At 29.2% G+C, this 18,178-nt stretch overlaps 1 protein-coding gene across 2 annotated transcripts in view; it reads right to left on the bottom strand.

The window, feature by feature from the left end:
• Positions 1 to 4,413: 4,413 nt before the first annotated feature.
• LOC107165682 (zwei Ig domain protein zig-8-like) overlaps positions 4,414 to 18,178 on the bottom strand; it is a 411,467-nt gene continuing 397,702 nt past the window's right edge. For both annotated transcript variants that reach the window (XM_089219352.1, XM_089219353.1), the window contains 2 exons: positions 5,906 to 6,074; positions 4,414 to 5,291 (listed from right to left, as the gene is read on the bottom strand). In XM_089219352.1, coding sequence (XP_089075478.1) covers positions 5,173 to 5,291; positions 5,906 to 6,074 — 288 coding nt within the window. In that variant the 3' untranslated portion in view covers positions 4,414 to 5,172. The remainder of the gene's footprint in view (positions 5,292 to 5,905; positions 6,075 to 18,178) is intronic.

Genomic DNA, 18,178 nt, shown 5'->3' with positions numbered 1-18,178 from the left:
GTATAACTAAACGCGTTTTGAACAAGCCACCACATAACGTTATATTTAATTGTATGGTTGCTCGCCTAATCGTCTTCATCCGTCACCGTTTGTTTGCCAACTACGAAGGGAAAATTGTTTTCCAAGATTAACCGAGAATGGTCAAAATACCAATATCGTTTTCGTCTGCCTTCTTGAGGTTCTTAAACTTTTGAGATAAACGAATCGTGAAAACAATATAAAATAGGATAGTAAAGTTATCTAAAGTTGTCGGCAACAACATTGAGCACTTTTTTTTCAATGCCCGAACGTGTGAAATCCATAAACATCAATTAAAAAATAAGCAGCTTGAAGACACTTTTTTAGAGTATTGATTAGTCACATGATAAATACATTTTAACCTTTAGAATAGGCTCTCTATGGTTTTACCGAAGGTCTCTAGTGGTTTTGCCGTAGATATATTATCGCCTTTCCAGTGACTATTCAGAGTTAATCTTATCTCAAGAATGTAATTTATATTGTTTTAAGTCATAATTTTATTTTATTTTTATTTAGTAACACGTGTGTTTTGATTTCAGCAGGAATCAAAATGTTTATAGCTAGTGATTTTTCGAGTAACATAAGTTGGTTGTATTTATACACCATTGAAAGTGAGCTATATACTCTGAAATTATCCACGAATAAAATGGAACTTTGACCAATATACGTCAACATTTTCCTGAAACTATTTTCTGAATATGAAATTATTAAAGAATTGTACGAATTGTCGATAAAAAAATATTCACGGTAATAGAAAAAAAAAAAAAAAAAATATGTACTAAAAAGAGTAATAATTAATATGCACTTAGATGTATACAAAAATATTTTGTGTTGCTTCCGAATTCACTGCAAACTGAGCATATGAACAAATTTAAAAGAACACGGATGACAAATAAAATATGATTAATTTCCAAAAAACATGTATGACTACAAGTATGCGTGTTTTATTTATTATAATTATGGTAATATTATTATGATGTATACAATTTCGTCACATTGTTTAAAAATGTATTACAATATTTATGACTTAGCTCTGTGTAGAGTTGCATAAGCAGCTGAAAAAAGATCGATTTGTCAGTCAAATGAGAGATCAAAATCAATATTTACTATTGTTTAATCATTGATGTGACTATTGCGTTGATACTAACTGATGACTACTAACTGTTTGGATCTTCATATAGATAGCGATGACAATAACAGCGCGTAGAATTATAATTGTTTCACTTTTTAAACTCGAAATCGTCAATACCTCGAAGTTTTTCGATGCAATTATTATTGCATTATTCTTAGATACCTCCAACGTTTTGGCGGATCCTTTCAACTTCGAGTTAACGCAATCTGAATGTATTATATAGGTATTAACCATAACGGGATAAAGTCTATTATAATAATAATAGGTGATAAATGATAATTATCAACAGTTATTGATGTAAATAATAATAACTGCTTACTGTTATTATAACATAATATATATTATATAGGTAATATTAAAGCATAAAAGAAATTTTTTTGTATAATGATCATATTGTCTATTGTTGTTTACACTTTTATTGCATTTAGTTGTTTCAAAATGTATTAAAATTTATGATGAAGCCCTACATAGTTGAATAGTTGCCTCATAGCTGCATAGTAGCATAGGCTGCTGAGAAATCTATTCATCACGAATTGAATAGAGAGAACAAAATAAATTAAATTTAAATATAGTATTTTTAATTTTAATCATCTATGCAATTATCACGTGGATAAAATGTATGGATCTTTATAATACTGAAACCACGACAACGACGGCAAGTCATTTTGTAAATATCTCGGATATTATAGTATGTATAGGTATCTATAACCATAACGGAATGGAGTCGCATATTAATTATAAAAAAAAAAACATTTACATGCATATACTTTATATTGTATATTACTATTATAGTGTAATATATATATACATGGCGTAAATGGACATTTTTATAAAGGTCATAACATCTAATGGGGTTTTAATCGATTATAAAATTATTTATCTATGCAGTGTTATGGTTGATTTAACTTATTCAATTTTCCGGTGTAGATTTTTTTTTTAGTAGAATTTTGTGCATTAAATTTTCTGAAGCGTTATTATCACCGTGGTGTTTACGGCCGGTATACACAGATTCTCATAAAGTAAAACAAAAATAAATATGATACGTCATATAAATTATTCTTGTATTTTCAGGAGGGAGTATTTTTTTTCAAACTCATAAAGTTATAAATATTGAAATGGTTTGTTTTAATGTTTAATCGTTGACATTAAAGGCAAAATTAAAAGAGCGATTTTGGCATACAAATGTAATAAATTAACATGTATAAATGTATATTCATTATTAAAAGGATTTACTTGGGAGTTTTCCCTTTGAAATTTTTTTAGTTTTTTTTTTTTTAATGAATATAATTTTTAATTATTTATTTATTTATGTATCTTATATAATACAAACTTGAATATATTAATCGAGTTGTGAAAAAAGTACTTTTGTATTAGCCTAGAATGCTAAAAATCTATAGACAAAAAATGAAGTTACCAACTTGAATTTATAAATATTTAAAATAACAACAGTGCAGAGCTCATTATTTTATCAAGGTGTAATATGAGTTATAGATAAGAATTAAGAAGTGTATATCTACGCAGACACAATCATATTATTATCATAATATTATTATACACTGCACAAAACTCGTGCCACGAAATAAGTTTTTATATATTTTAAAACAACAGTGATTAGAGATAAAGCGAATCGATCTAACTATGCATAATGTTTAATAAACACGTAAACGCGATTTGAGGAAAAAAAGTACTATAAATACCAGCTGTTCACAATCTACATATAATTTATTATAATATAATATTATGTACCTATAGAATAATGACGTCGACTAAACGTGCCTGTTTCAAAACGGTTTTTTTTTTACCAAAGTTTAGGCAACGGTGGTTCGCATAGGGCTCGGGCTTTGCGTCTAAAAAAACGGGTGTGCCATGGTAGTAAATAAACTGTAATATATTTGTTTTTTCAGTTATCGTGTATCGCGTAATCAATTTCATTTTTTATCATCATATTAATATGACTGTTAACAACTAAACGAAAACTTATTATAATAATAATTTTGTTATTTCGTATATATCTCGTAAAGTATACATCCTCATGATATAATAATAATATACGTTACACACGTTTCGAATCCCATCCACACCGGTGCGCATATAGTAATATAATATTAATAAATGTATTACGCAATATAGTTAATTTATCGATTTTGAACCGTCACGAATGGTTAATTTTTTACCCTTTTCTCCGGTCATGTTTCACCAGCCTTTATGTGTATACATCATTATACATTGTATAAAATGTCCCGACCGTAACGTAATCCGTACGCGCGCAAACAAGCAACAACAACAACAATAATAATAATAATTGTTATTATTATTATTTTAACATCACCATTGTCCGGTGTGTAATTTGGTGTAGGCTCACGCATCGTGGAAAATGCGTTGGAAATAAATTTAGATGGAAAGAATATCGGAAAATTCGACGGGACGTACTATTTACATCATCGTCGTGACTGTGTTGTATAATATGCCGGTACAGTGATAAATGATAATAATTAATATAAAGTATTTTTGAATCATATTGTATACGAAATTACGATGTATTCATATTCATATTCATATTATTATACTATAATGTTCCCATTCTTTTATCTTAATCTCTCTCTCTCTCTCTCTCTCTCTCTTTCTCTCTTTCTCTCTCAACCCTCTCTCTAGTTCAAGGTTTCTTTCACCTACATCTGTTGTATATGATGTGCGTTTAACTTTTTCAACATCGTTAATCGAATGTTCTAAAATTATTTATTCAGCTTAAAATATTGTTATATGATATGATTTAAAAATTGCCAGTTATGGGACATCAAAGTTTTCAGGCGATCATACCCCGGATAGGTTATAGACTTCGCGGGAATACTAGGTTTGTATGATATCGTATAGCATTTCAAACACGAATACGGAAGTCTGCCCCGTCCCCTCATCCGAAAGACACCCCTTGTTTACAGGAATCGTCAATCGCTCACAATTTTTATAACAACATTACTTGCTGTGAAGCTTCATATAATATACCATGTACCTGTATGGGTAAACTGAAACGGGTGCGATTATCTCTTTTCGATTTTCGTTCGTTTTTGTGGTATGGATATGAGATAATGTTTCCGCCCGGACATGTTTATCCGGCAATACAACACGTACAAAGAAATAAAAATAAATATTTTTTTTTATGCAAAACGACCGGATATTATATAATTACTACTAATCTATTAACGGGGACGCGATAACACAAGGAGTACGCGACGTAAACGGGGATGTGCAAATTATTTTACGAGAACTTGGAGATTATATATATATATATATATTATATATTATGTACAGAGTAACAATTCGTAAAAATAAACAAAACAAAAACACGAGTTTTTCACTGTTAAGTTTGACAACGATGTCGTTTTCGCGGAAACAAACCCCAGCTTGCCACTCGTGTAAGCAACATCTATCGTTTAACAATAACAATAATAATATAATATGAATAAGTATATTGTAGAATAATATTATTATTATTATATCCACAAACTGAACGTGCGATTGGCGACGACGGAGTGTGGGTACATAGAAAAATTCAGAATTCTGTACAACGTATATAATAATAATTATTATAGTCATAATATTTATTATTTACACACTCTTTTCTGGAATAAAAAGAAGGGAAATAACACGAGCCCGTTTTTCCGACACATGGCGGTCTATCGCTAAAGTCATAAAATTGAATATTATTAAAATTATATCATAGCGGAATAAATCCGATGTTATTATGACGCATATGTGATTCAATATCGGACCGCGGTATTTGCTTGGTTACTCGAAATGAGAGAATATACATCACTTCCGATGATTTTTTCTCGTTCTCGCGTTCTCGCGTTCTCGCGTTGTTTCCTTTTTTTTTTTTTTATATATTTTTAGAAATTTTTTTAAAAGTTTCTTATCATTATGGCGTGTAATTAAATGTAAATGTTATATAACGATGATACAGTTTATATTATCAAAGTATAATGGTAGCTGAAAAGAAGCGGAAACCGGTGGCGGGCGCGCGTCTATTATCTCAGCTGATCGTCGGTCCTGGTAAACGTCCAGCTTAAGATCATCACGCAAAGTATCGTGATGGAACTGTTAGATAAGCCGGCTGATCCGGTCTGCATGGCTGCAGGACTCTCGCCTGTAAGAGAAAATGAGAAAAAAAATGTCCATTATAATATTATGAAACAATAATAAACAAATAATAAATGTCAAGAAAGCTAGAAGCGTACAAATAATTTATCGTTAGTTATTCAAAATTACTCTTGTTAATACGAATACGTCTTAATATAGTTAGTAATAATGACACAACGTTTTATGCAAACAAAACTGATAACAAAAACAATGAACTTAAATACAATAATTCTATCCTTGATATAAAAAGGTCACGTTTGTTCGATTAAAATTAATGGAATTGTTTATTAAAACAGGTTGACATACTCATGATAAGTATAATTTGGCACGAATATATAGAAGTTTAAAGTTTAGCAGTAAAACGTAACAATATCAAAGTATTCAAATATATTTTTTATAGTTGTTGAGTTACTTCGGTTATATAATGAACTTTAAATTTCACAAATTAAAATTACCGATTAAATTATTTTTTACAAAGCGATCTTAAGCGATAAATGCTAGTTATTCGATAATCTCGTCAGAATCCACGTATTACTTTTTTTTTTTTTACTCGTATTAAAACTGCACAATACTGAATGCACATATTTTTATTATTTATACTAATCGTGTTTATACACTTACCGTTTAGGACGTGAACGACTACGCTGGATAAGTCCGCGTTCGACGGGTTGCACGTGTACTTGCCAGAATCCGCTTGCACTGCATCTTGTATGAGTAGGTAACTGACCGTCACGTCTCCTTTTTCTGTGACCACGCTCACACCACCACGAACCGAATCGTAGCTGATCACCTGAAACACACAAATAATCATATATTAGATCAAATAAGGGTCAAGTATTCAAATGGTATATCTGAATTTAAATATTATTACTCTGGGTGGTTTGCTTGTAAACGTAATTATACGGTAAACTCTTGTTATGTAAAAATTCAAGAAGGAGGTATAAAAAAAGTTCAAGACATCGAGTTTTATTGTAATTTTCATTATTATTGGAAGAAGATTTCAATTGAGTTCAAGATACAAAAAATTCGAGATATCGAGATTTGCCATAATTAAATGAACTGTAAACGTATAATATACTTTGATATTTAATATATACAAATGTTGTGTCACAGTATTAGTTATTGAACTCCGAAACGGCTCGACCGATTTTCATCAAATTTTTCGTACATATTTGGTAGGTCTGTGAATACATTTTAAGCTAATTAAAAAATGGAATTGATCATCCCCGGGAGGTACTCAAACAAGAATTTTGAGATTTAAGATAGAAATTGTTGCTTATAAATAGTTGACATGGGATTCAAAGCTATTACAATAATAATTATTGGTCACTGTTGGTTGAAAATGTTTACTATTTATTATAGGAGAAATAATTAGTAAAAATTAGTATTTTAAAATATGCTGAGTTATACTAACATCCGCTAATCTACGGATTTCCTACCAGGGTGGCTGAATCGCACTTACCGCTACGAGTTACATCCAAAAGGATTTTTAACAATTACAATTTTTAGTAAAATTGTCATATTTTAAGGAAAAAGTTCACGGGGTCAATTATAGATTTACGATAGACATTTTTTTTTATGAATGGTTGCTATGGATCTTAGGATTCTGGAATATTTTTTATTATTTTTTTTTTTATTTGAATGTATTAATTTGTTTGTGTTATTAAAAATGCCAGCAAGGCATCTGAGTGCCAATTTTCGCCATATAACAAATGTAGCTTCGAACATGATAAATGTAAAAGGGCAAAGAAAAGACGAACAAATTCAATCTGACAGTACGAATTTTCGTATGTGTTGGCTAATGATGGACTCACTAAAAATATCGTACACTTCATTGCACTAAGAATCTGATAGTATTTTTTTAACTTTCGTAATGTGTGATAGAGATTTAATTCGACATTTATTAGTTGAGGTAATAAAAGTACAATAAATTCAAAAAATGAATATTTGGTGTTTTGTTATTGTTTTAAGTGCTCCATTCCTTTTTCAGTCATATACCAGTAAAACACATCAACACACAATTATAATAATTTAGTTATTTTTTGTTTGACTACCAATTTATTAATTAAAAATAATTTATAATGGCAAATCACCGTTTGTCGGGTCAGATAGTATAAAATATATAAAAATGAATTTATGTATGTCTGTTTGTCCTTTATACATTCTCATTTCAATTGCTAGACAGATTGTAACGAATTTGGTACAGAGATATATTAGACCTATGGGCAAAAGATAGGCTAAGTTAAAAAATGATTGACCCAAATATCATTTAATTTAATATTTTAATTGTCAGACTCGATAAAATGAATAAAATTACATAATGATAAACTAAATTGAATATCGTTGTAAGATTATTACTATTTAATTAGTATATTTTAACCGTTATCTATCTATATGTATAAAAATATACTGCTACCTAGCATAATCACAGAAAACGAATTTAACACCCAGTTTGAGACATATAAGAGGTAGAATTTTTAACGGGCTATGAAGTGCACGGGTTCAGCTAGTAATATATATAATATTATGATATTATTTGTTGCAGGGCTTAGAATTGAATGCACCCAAAATTCCCCAAAAAATAAAAGAAACCGAGCAATTCAATAAATTAGGCAGCATAATTTTTGAAATAATTTAAATATTAGATAGGTACATGCGTTTGGTACAAAAAAGTAATAGATTTAACTAGAATTACTATTTTAAAAACTATAACTAAAAAATGTCAAAATGGTTGCCGATCTTACGAAATATACTACCTACGTTTAAAATATAATAAAGTATTAAAGTAAACAACCGCTTTTCTATACAGTGTAGATTTCAAGTGTACGTTGCAATTGAGTATACACTGTAATGAATGTGTTAAATTTGAATTCAAAAATTCGATTTAAAAAAAACCTATTTTGAGCGAAAATGGATTTACTTTTTGGTGACAATAACGGTCGCCAAACAATTATTTTAAAAATCACTGAGAATTTTAAATTTCGACCTCCTCAAAGTACAAACTAATTTCCAATCAGAAACTTCCATCGAAGTCGAGCAGACAAAAAAAATAAAAACATCTATCATCGTAAAATAAATTTAAACCAAAATTTTGTTCATTCACTAGTATTACATGTGAATAAATGAGTATCAAATTGAATATCTTCCTTACAAAGGTACTAATTAACAAATACGTGAAAACGAGAATACTGGAAGGTGTGCCTTGTACAAGTTTAGTAGTTTCATTATTCGAGTTCCTTAAAGTTTCACTTTTGAAACTTCCACCAATTTGTATCATTTTGCATCGATCCTTCAAAAATTAGTTACGTCAAAAAAATCGCCACCGAATATAATATTGTAAAAACTAACAATGATCAGTTGGTTGCAAAAAGTGATGATACGTTTTTAAAGTTTGACTTCAAATTTTTCGCTTAGCCGTTCGGAATTTGTAGAACAATATTATTACTCTGTAATTAATAGCAGATTCTATCAGATATCATAAAAATACTATTCTCTTTCGGGTGGTGTGTTTGCGATGTTATATATATTTAGCAAACGAGAACGATTATAATATTTTGCATGAATTATTTTCAACAAAACGACCACGGATCTTAAGTTACTGCATCGTCATTCATATTGTCAGAGTATGTTTTTGGTTCTTTTTTTATATTATGAAAATTCTCAGTAAAAGTCCACAGACAAAATATTACCTATGAATATTGTAACATAAAACAATATTCGTATGTATCTAAAAGGCAGGAGATTATCTGATGTATAACAATAACTCTTGAATAACCCTTGAAGGTACAACTATGAACCCGGTTAATTTATGGTATTTTGGCCACTAAAGTGTTTTAGATACTAGACAGGTCGAATATTATCGAAAAGTGCTTTATAGTAAGTTTATACCTAGGTAATACATGTTCTATGCCTTCACATAGAGTTTTCAGTACTCTTCACATACAGTTATAACAACAAATTACAACCATGTAACCGACATTGAATTTGTAACTGCAAAATAATATAATAGTCGACAGTGGTGATAATTTAGAAAGATAACGATGGCGCAGAGAACATATTATCTTGATTATAGTTTATATTAAATTTATAAATTAATTTTACATATTTTAAAATATTTTCAGAAAATGTCTCATGGCACAGTCGTTATCGAAATACAATATCATACTTTTCATCAGATTACAATTTTAATTATATGTACATTTCACTTATAACAATTAGCAATTTGAATAACAATCCATTATTGATATCAACTTATGAAGTCATATGGTTATTTCAAATTGAAATATTATAATAACACTTCAAAAACACAAAAAAAAAAATATCTAGAATAATTATCGTTTTTTGTAATAATAATAATTATAATATTTCAATGGAATTTATAGACGTCATGTCGTTTAAATAACGCTTACACCACAAAACTATAGATTTGTCCTCTAAACAATACATTAACACGTAAGTATGATTTCCCTTGTATAAGTTATAATTAATGTCTTGGTTTAATATAGGTCCTAAAAATATATTAAATAGTCAAAGTCCTGATTTTTTAACACACGGGATTTTTATCAGTGTTATACAAGATGCACCATCGCTAAATAATAAATAATAATATTTATATAATAAACAGGTACTTCATTTTGACACATAAAAATAGAAAAATAAATAATTTACATTTTTTTATCTCAGTTATGTACGGCATAATGTATTTTTAGTCAAAATCACCACTTGTTTTAATTCCAAAAATAAATCATAACGCGCGTGATTTTAATTTTGAAAAAATATTTAAACTCTCCGTAACGTCGTACGCTGGGAATGGCAGAGTGCTTAAAATGGTTATTAATGTGGCTTAAAAATATAAAAGACTGTTAACTGTCAGTTGTTTTTAAATGGTCGATAAATAGGAATATAATTGTCATAACAGTTATACTGGATTACACGCACAGAAGATATCATATAATATCTCATATAGGTATATGCAGGTAATTTTGTTTGACATAAGACACTTATTATTTTGAAAACTCAAATTAAAATTATCATTATATAATTTTTTTTTTTACTCACTTTAAAGCCAGTAAAAAATATCATTTAAAACAAAATAAATACACGCACTCCTCCAATATAATTTATTATTATTTTTACTAATTATTCATTATTTTTTTACATTATTGAATAATGCTTTTGTACTTTTTTAATTTTATATTACGAAGAGATATTATTTGGAGCCCTTCATAATATTATACATATACAAATCGAATTCTTAAAGGAAATTTAGCGTAGAAAATGTGTCGATTAATACAATTATTTTTTAAAATTCAAATTACATTATTAGAGAAGCATGTTTATTTTTCTCTAGCTTATCTTAAAGCTTAATGCATGAAAATTTCAATCTCCAAGAACCCCCTTAAAATGTACCAAATTTATGCGGTAGAAAATTACGTAATTACGTGTATGGCTTGGTAAATATTTTTCTGAGGTATTTACAACGATTCTACCAATTATTATGCCGTCGTGATACATTGGTTATTATAATATATGGTACAATAATATAGCTAGGTATCTATTATCATAGAAGTGTCGCGGGAACAAACTCAAAATCAAAGAAAAATGCTTGTCTATAATATATTATTTTATTGAAAATTCAACGATTATGATATTTATAAATCCTATTAGATTTACATATTTTATATTATATTGTATTATACAAAAGCTTCGCATCAGTTCGGTTGCGTTTGTTTCGATTATATTCTTTTAACCCTCTCCACCCCGCAAAATGCAAAGTCAGTAAACAATATTATAATTTATATCGAATTTGCATAAAACGTGAGTCGATACACGTGGGTCGTTATATATGTATGAGACAACTTTTGTATTAGTCGTACATACATGCATAATATGTGCACCGTAGCCATGAATTCCGTTTGAAAATAGTTGCCAGCGAGCAAAAAGTTTACGGCTCGGTTTACAATAATATCAACGATAACTTCGGTGAATCTTGAATATACGCGCCATAAGCAGCTTATTGGGTTGTCCACAAAGCTCACGGCATAAAATATATTATAATAATATATTTCAATGTTTTTTCTCCCTCCCACCGACGTTATATTTTCGTAAGTAAGTATATTCATTCAAAACTTCCATTCTACGTATTATTACTATTACTATTATAGGACTAGCCTAACCAGCAATGGTTTACACAATAATAATAATAATATTTCATTTGGGACTTTTTGTACTATCATGATAAACATACATTTATACTCTCCTTTTATTGTTTAAGTAGTATTTTCGAAAAATTTCATTCCTGATAACATTCATTAAAAATGAATAATTAAAAGAGTTTAATAATATCATTAAAAAATATATTACAATATATTATATAGTATTGTAAGTATACTCGCAGAACACATAGGAACATATTATATTCATCGTATTATATATTATACAGGTTGATATATTTAACATAAGGCGATATTATTATTTCAAATACTATATTTACGCGTGGAAATTGGTCTCTGGTATTCTCTTTTGTAAGTTTATAACGGCCAATTTAATTCCATACTACATTATACTTAAGGTTGTAAATTTAATTAACTACAAACAATGAAAAACACGTTAACTAATATGCATTCAATTATATAAGAAGTATATAAATCATGTATAATAAATGCAACATTTTCTTGAAAAATTAAATCAACTTACCGTAAAAATAGGTAGTAAAAGTAAATTACTCTTATAGAAATATATATAAAACACCATATTATCATGAAATATACTTAGAAATGTTATTATAGGCTAGATTGTCTTCACTTAGAATCGTTATTCGTATGCAATGATTTGTTATTGAATTTAAATGTAATGTATATAACTCAGTGACTTAGTCTGAGATACACTTGACACAGTAGAGTGGTTACCTGTTTATCCACGCTTATCTTTCTTGCATTTCTAGTAATGAAAACATCATAGCGTATAAATGTTATGACTATGAATTGAGCATTATTTAAATGTGTTATAAAAGAAAACGAGAGGATTTAATTTGTAACATATAAATATATGTGAAGGTGGCAGTCGAACGAGCACTTAGAAGAAATTTAATATAGGAAAAGTGATAACCAAAGAAAGTCAATTGAGGGAAGAGGATCGTTACAATGAAATAACAGTGATGGTAAATGAAAAATAATATATTATTATGTTATGTACAAAAACACAAATAGCTTTCTTTTGGCAACGAAATCAAAATAGGGGGGGGGATAATAGACAGGAGAAATTAAGGGTAGAGGATGAATAAGCGTGGATGTTGTGACGTAGATGATGTATAGGTTTTGGGAAGAGTATAGCCAGTATAGGTCGTTCTAGAAAAAAAAAACTGTAGGTGTATAGAATGGTAGATAGGTAATATACTAATATGCAACATATCAAATCTGTGTTTCACTTATTCTCATAGTTCAGAATAAAATTCATCGATATTATGTTAAATCATTAAGTTCATTGACTTACAGCCAAGTTTATTATAAACGTAGTTAAAAAATCGCAAGACAAAAACATCGCGTTTGTCCAATATCTTATATCGGTGATTTATGTTCGTATTAATATTCGATAAGTCAACAAAACGCGTCTCTCAGGGTTGTATTACCGTTAATATTGTTCACAGAAGTTATTATAAAATATAGTACGCGGCCGTTTTTTATACTCAGTTTTTTAACCGTTTCGTTTAACAAAACCACCGACCCCTAATCTTTGGTCGTGGTTCAATATCACTCTATCCGCTATTACATGGACGTAGTTCATCCATCGGTTTTTCGGACGGGCCCGCATACCTCGTCTTGTCTCGTTTTGATGTAGTACTTCGCGCACACTGAAACTAACTGGGTCATGCGAAGATTAAACTCTTGTTATTGCTAAGTTTCGCATGAAATACTACGCAGTCGTTTTTATGTGTCCGGAGGATCTAACCGTCAAATAGCTTACGGACGTACACACAATGTTATATGCGTGGATTAACTGTCAGCTTTCATAGCCGACCATACAATATAATACCCGATATTATACTACTATAATAATATTATAACATCGTATATCGATGAACCGTGCCTGATGAAAATTCGAATATCCGATGCGAAATAATTAAAATATATTCTAACAGCTGATGATTTACATCATCCCTGCATGTCTTGTGGCTCATAGGTATTCAACTTCATGGCGCAGTGGCGTCAACGATAATTTTAATTTAGAGGTGGATGCAGCGTTTTTGTGTATAGGGAATAATATAATGAGGACTTTAGGACGTTTATAACAAAATATTAATCGGATAAAATATAAAGCCAATATTTGTTAACAAGGCCGACAATACAGATGTATTATCCTATAATATGAGCCACAAAAATACACTATAACTAGTAAAAATACCGATTAATCTTCCCCCTACTCCCAAAAAAATAAAAATAAAAATCATATAATGTAATATTTTTATCATTTATGATATTTACGAGTAGTGATCACAAACAGCAGAGTAAAGTTGAACCTTTACACATTTCTATTGATCGATTAGAAAATAATATGGAAAAACCGAAAATAAAAATCATATTTTATTTCACATGAAACAATTTTTTATTTTTTTGTTGAGAAAACTGCACAAGAGAGAACTATTTTACAGATCCTGTACTTTTATCGATCGAAGGTCAAACCTCATAATTACATCTCTCCTTGCAGTAGTACGTTGCTGTCGGCTGTCATAGTAAGTTATAAATATATTATACATAAAAGCACAAAAGTCATAATGTATGGAATATTTTTTTAATCGGTTTCAACGAAGAAGAATAAAACGATTCGTGTATAGGATATTATAAACAACTATGTAGTATTAAATGTTCACTATATTTTTTTAAATAAAATTACCACCCCCCTTCTCAAAAAAACATGTGTTTTAACGATCTGCAGTGATCACAGACAACAGAATAAATTGGAATCTTTGTAAATTTTCATCGCTCGATCAGAAATGAAAAAATTTCTAAAAAAATACTCGTACTTGTTTTATTTTATTTAATTTTTTAAATTTTTTCTTCGAGGAATAGCTCTACACTCTAGAGGACTATTTTACAGATCGTGCAAGAATTTCATCGATCGGGTGGGGTAGAGATTAAATCCTATCATATTTTCGTCACAGTACGCCACTGGCGCTGTTGGCTGTTACGGTAAGTCACGTATACATAGAAGAACAAAAGACATATTATATAAAAAAAATTTTAATCGGTTTCAACGCGAGAAGAATAAAACAATTCGCGTATAGAATATTATAATATACTAGTCGTAAGTTTACTATCGTTCATTAAATTTTTTTTTATGCGAGCATGAAACACTTAACAATCAAAGCGAGACCATCAGATTGTTTTTTTATGAGAGTGGAACTATTTAAGCATATATATAGGTATATATATATAATATTGAATATAATATTGCGTCACCACACAATGAGGCTGATGTTCCGTAAACGACAATACCTATATTATGCTATATAACTATAATATATTGAAGTAAATATACTAGTAATCCGGATGCTTTTAAACGCGATGATATTATAATTTCACTTGAAAATACTTGCCGTTTTATTAAGAGTTATTAAGGTTTCTCGGAAGTTGTAGGAGTTGCATATTTTTCTATATTATTATATTATTACACTATTGATCTATAGCACAATAAGCTAGAAAATATACATTTTAAACAAAGAAAAATTAAAAATCAAAATCAATTAAAATGTATATCTTTGCATATTTTTACATATTTAATTTTTTATGCATATTAATTAATATTAATTAATATTTCCTAAAAAACATTCATATTTTTTTTTATCATTTATAATATAATATTTCATTCTCAATTTATTGTTGGAGTAAGTATTTTATTTTTCTAAAAATCCGTGCTAAATAGCAAAATGCCAATTTTTGCATCACATCTATTTACTATTTGTATATAAAATAATGAAGAGAAAAAATAGTGTTGTGAAAATGAGAATGTCAAGGTGGATGAGTAGAGTGACGAGAGAAAATAGAATAAGAAATGAGTATAAAAGAGGTAGCATAGGAGTGTCTCCAATAGTTGACCAATTGCATGAGAATAGGTTGAGATGTATATGTTATGTTTTAAGAAGAGAAAAAACTGAGGTAGTTTCAGTGACAAAGAACATGGTTGTAGATGGAAAAAGAGGAAGAGGAAGACTGAAAAAGAGATGGTTCGAAGTTGTAGAGTGCGATATGAGAATGGTTGGTGTTTCAATGTGTTTGTGAGGAGAATGCTAAGGATCGTAGTAAGTAAAAATTGAGGACCAGGGTGGCCAACCCTAAATAGTTGAAAGAGGGGCGAATGAAAAGAAGAAGAAAATGTATTTACTATTTAGTCTATAAAAAATGTTTGATTATGTTTATGAGTATGTTTTTATTACGTCTTGAACAGTTATTTTTTATATCTAACCAGATTCAAACTTTCCGTCACATTTCATACTAATATGGTTTAGGTATAGTTATTTTTAATCAATATATTTAATCACACTATGAAAATGGACATATTTAATTTTTATTTTTATTGATGAGATTTTAGACATTAATTAATTTAGTATACTTACTTTTATACTATTATGTACATTATGCATTACCTTTACATAATACAAAATATACATATTTTTCACTCGAAAATTATACGTATTTTAGATTTCCATGGCATACATTTATTATTAAATCAATTTTTAACACAATACATATTATAAATTTCACGAATAATTATTTTAAAACGTGGTCCTGTTCGGACATCGTGCTGTGTATTTTATTATCATTAAGGTCTTAAAGAAATTTTATACTTTGCAATTAAAAATTAACTAAACAGAGCTATTATTTATTACCATTCAGGTAAGCGTGTACATAAATATGTATACACCCAAAAATATTGCGAGTAACAGCAATCTGTGTGTGTATAATATATATATATATATAATATATATATATAGCTATTCTATACATATATTGGTATATTTTTCGCGTGCTCATTAATTACGTAAATTACAGCATAATCCTAATATGATATTGTTGCACTGTGCGTATTACACTTACATTACACTTACCTATATATATATTTTTTAATGTATGGGATTCGATACCCCACCGAGGAAAATAATTAAAATCCTAAAACTTTTATGTTTTATTCCAACAATAATCCCAAGCTTTAACTCAAGGAACCACCCTACACTTACGCGTGTCTGCACGCGCGTGTAAACACACACACACACACACACACACGACGAGCAGAATTTCGAAATCTCTTGTGTACATACCTAAAATATACGTATAATAATAATTACCAGCGATCGTATTTTTTCCCCTCACTAACGCCCTTAGCGGTATCATACACTTTTTTATTTGACCACAATCTTTTCTGAACAGTTTTTACACGTAGATCGACCGTGTGGTTATACTATAATAAACACAACGTGAAACGGATGACTTTTTGATTAAATAGATCGAATAATCATATTATTGTTGTTATTAAATCGCATTAGGCATAATGTGGGTGCGACGCCTGCACAAATTATTATTATACCTTATTTGCGCGATCGTGACAATAATGCGTACATAAATGCAATGCAATAACGTTTAATAATATTATGATTATTCGAAAACTCAAGAACGCTTTAACCTAACCTATATTACATATTAATGTATGTTATTACTGTTTTTATTATTTTTTTTATGCATCATAAACACGCACATCGGCCACCTGGCCGATATTAGTATATCTATTGGAACTTTATAGCTTTATGTTTTCATATTAAATTATATGACTATAAGATTCATTTAGAAATTAAATTAAGTTTAAAATGTCTCGATGGAAGGGTACTATAAGACTTGACTAATGCGCTCGGAGATGTAGAATCAATTTCATTAAATTTTCAATTTCTGACATTCTGTAAATATGTGCTTTATATTATTAAAAAAGAACAACGCACGCATCATTACTTGTTGGAGGTTCTTTATTGGTCATAAAATAACCAGGTGATTTAGAGGATTGTGATCCTTAAATTACAGTTTCTTTTTTCCTGTCGAGTTCAGGGTTTTGACATACATAGGTTTTTATTATTTTTTCAATCCTCCCGAATTTAGTATCATATTTTAATAATTTATACTTGAATTTATTTATTTATTTACGTCTAAAACCCGAGAACAGATGTTTAGACATTATTATGACATTTACAAGATTGTTTTAACTGCCTTTTTGTTAGCCTATTTTATGCCTACGAATCCATACGCAATGATCTCTTTGTCACTACGTAACTCTATGATTTTAAGTCTACTGTTATTGTTGTATATAAAAAGGAAAATTTTTTAATTTTAAGAATCCATATTATGTCATTATTAATAAATCATGGGAAACGGTGTAGGTATACATACACACCTACACAATTATTATTATACTTGTGCGATTGAAACGATAATTTTGTATATATTATAATATCGTTTTGTATGAATTTGAAAACTCAAGTACCTACGCTTTACCTGTATGTATACAAGACCTACTGTTATTGTGTGTTTGTTTACATATATCATACCGTATGATAATATAGTGTTTGTATTGCAAGGCAGGGAGTTAACGGGCGTGGTAGTGCGATGGTCGAAATATATTTGCACTTACAGCAAGACAAGAAGTAGTTCATTGCAGGGTTGTATGTATATGTGCATGTGGCACAGGTAAAGTGAAAATTCAGTACGAAGGCAGTTCTGTTTATTGGTTGGCCAAAGTTAGTCTCTAAATTTACATGAATGTATGGGTATAATATTATGTGAAATTAACTCGCTGGGAATCGGTCGCGTAGTGACGTCCCAAGTTGCTTAATAATACCGTTGAGTATAGATAGTATAG

This window comes from Diuraphis noxia, unplaced genomic scaffold, assembly GCF_037042655.1.
Source record: "Diuraphis noxia isolate RWA-SAM2 unplaced genomic scaffold, SU_Dnox_SAM2 contig0002, whole genome shotgun sequence".
NCBI lineage: Eukaryota > Metazoa > Arthropoda > Insecta > Hemiptera > Aphididae > Diuraphis > Diuraphis noxia.
Note: the sequence above shows the minus strand (reverse complement) of the source record. Positions and strands in the feature narration are given on the sequence as shown.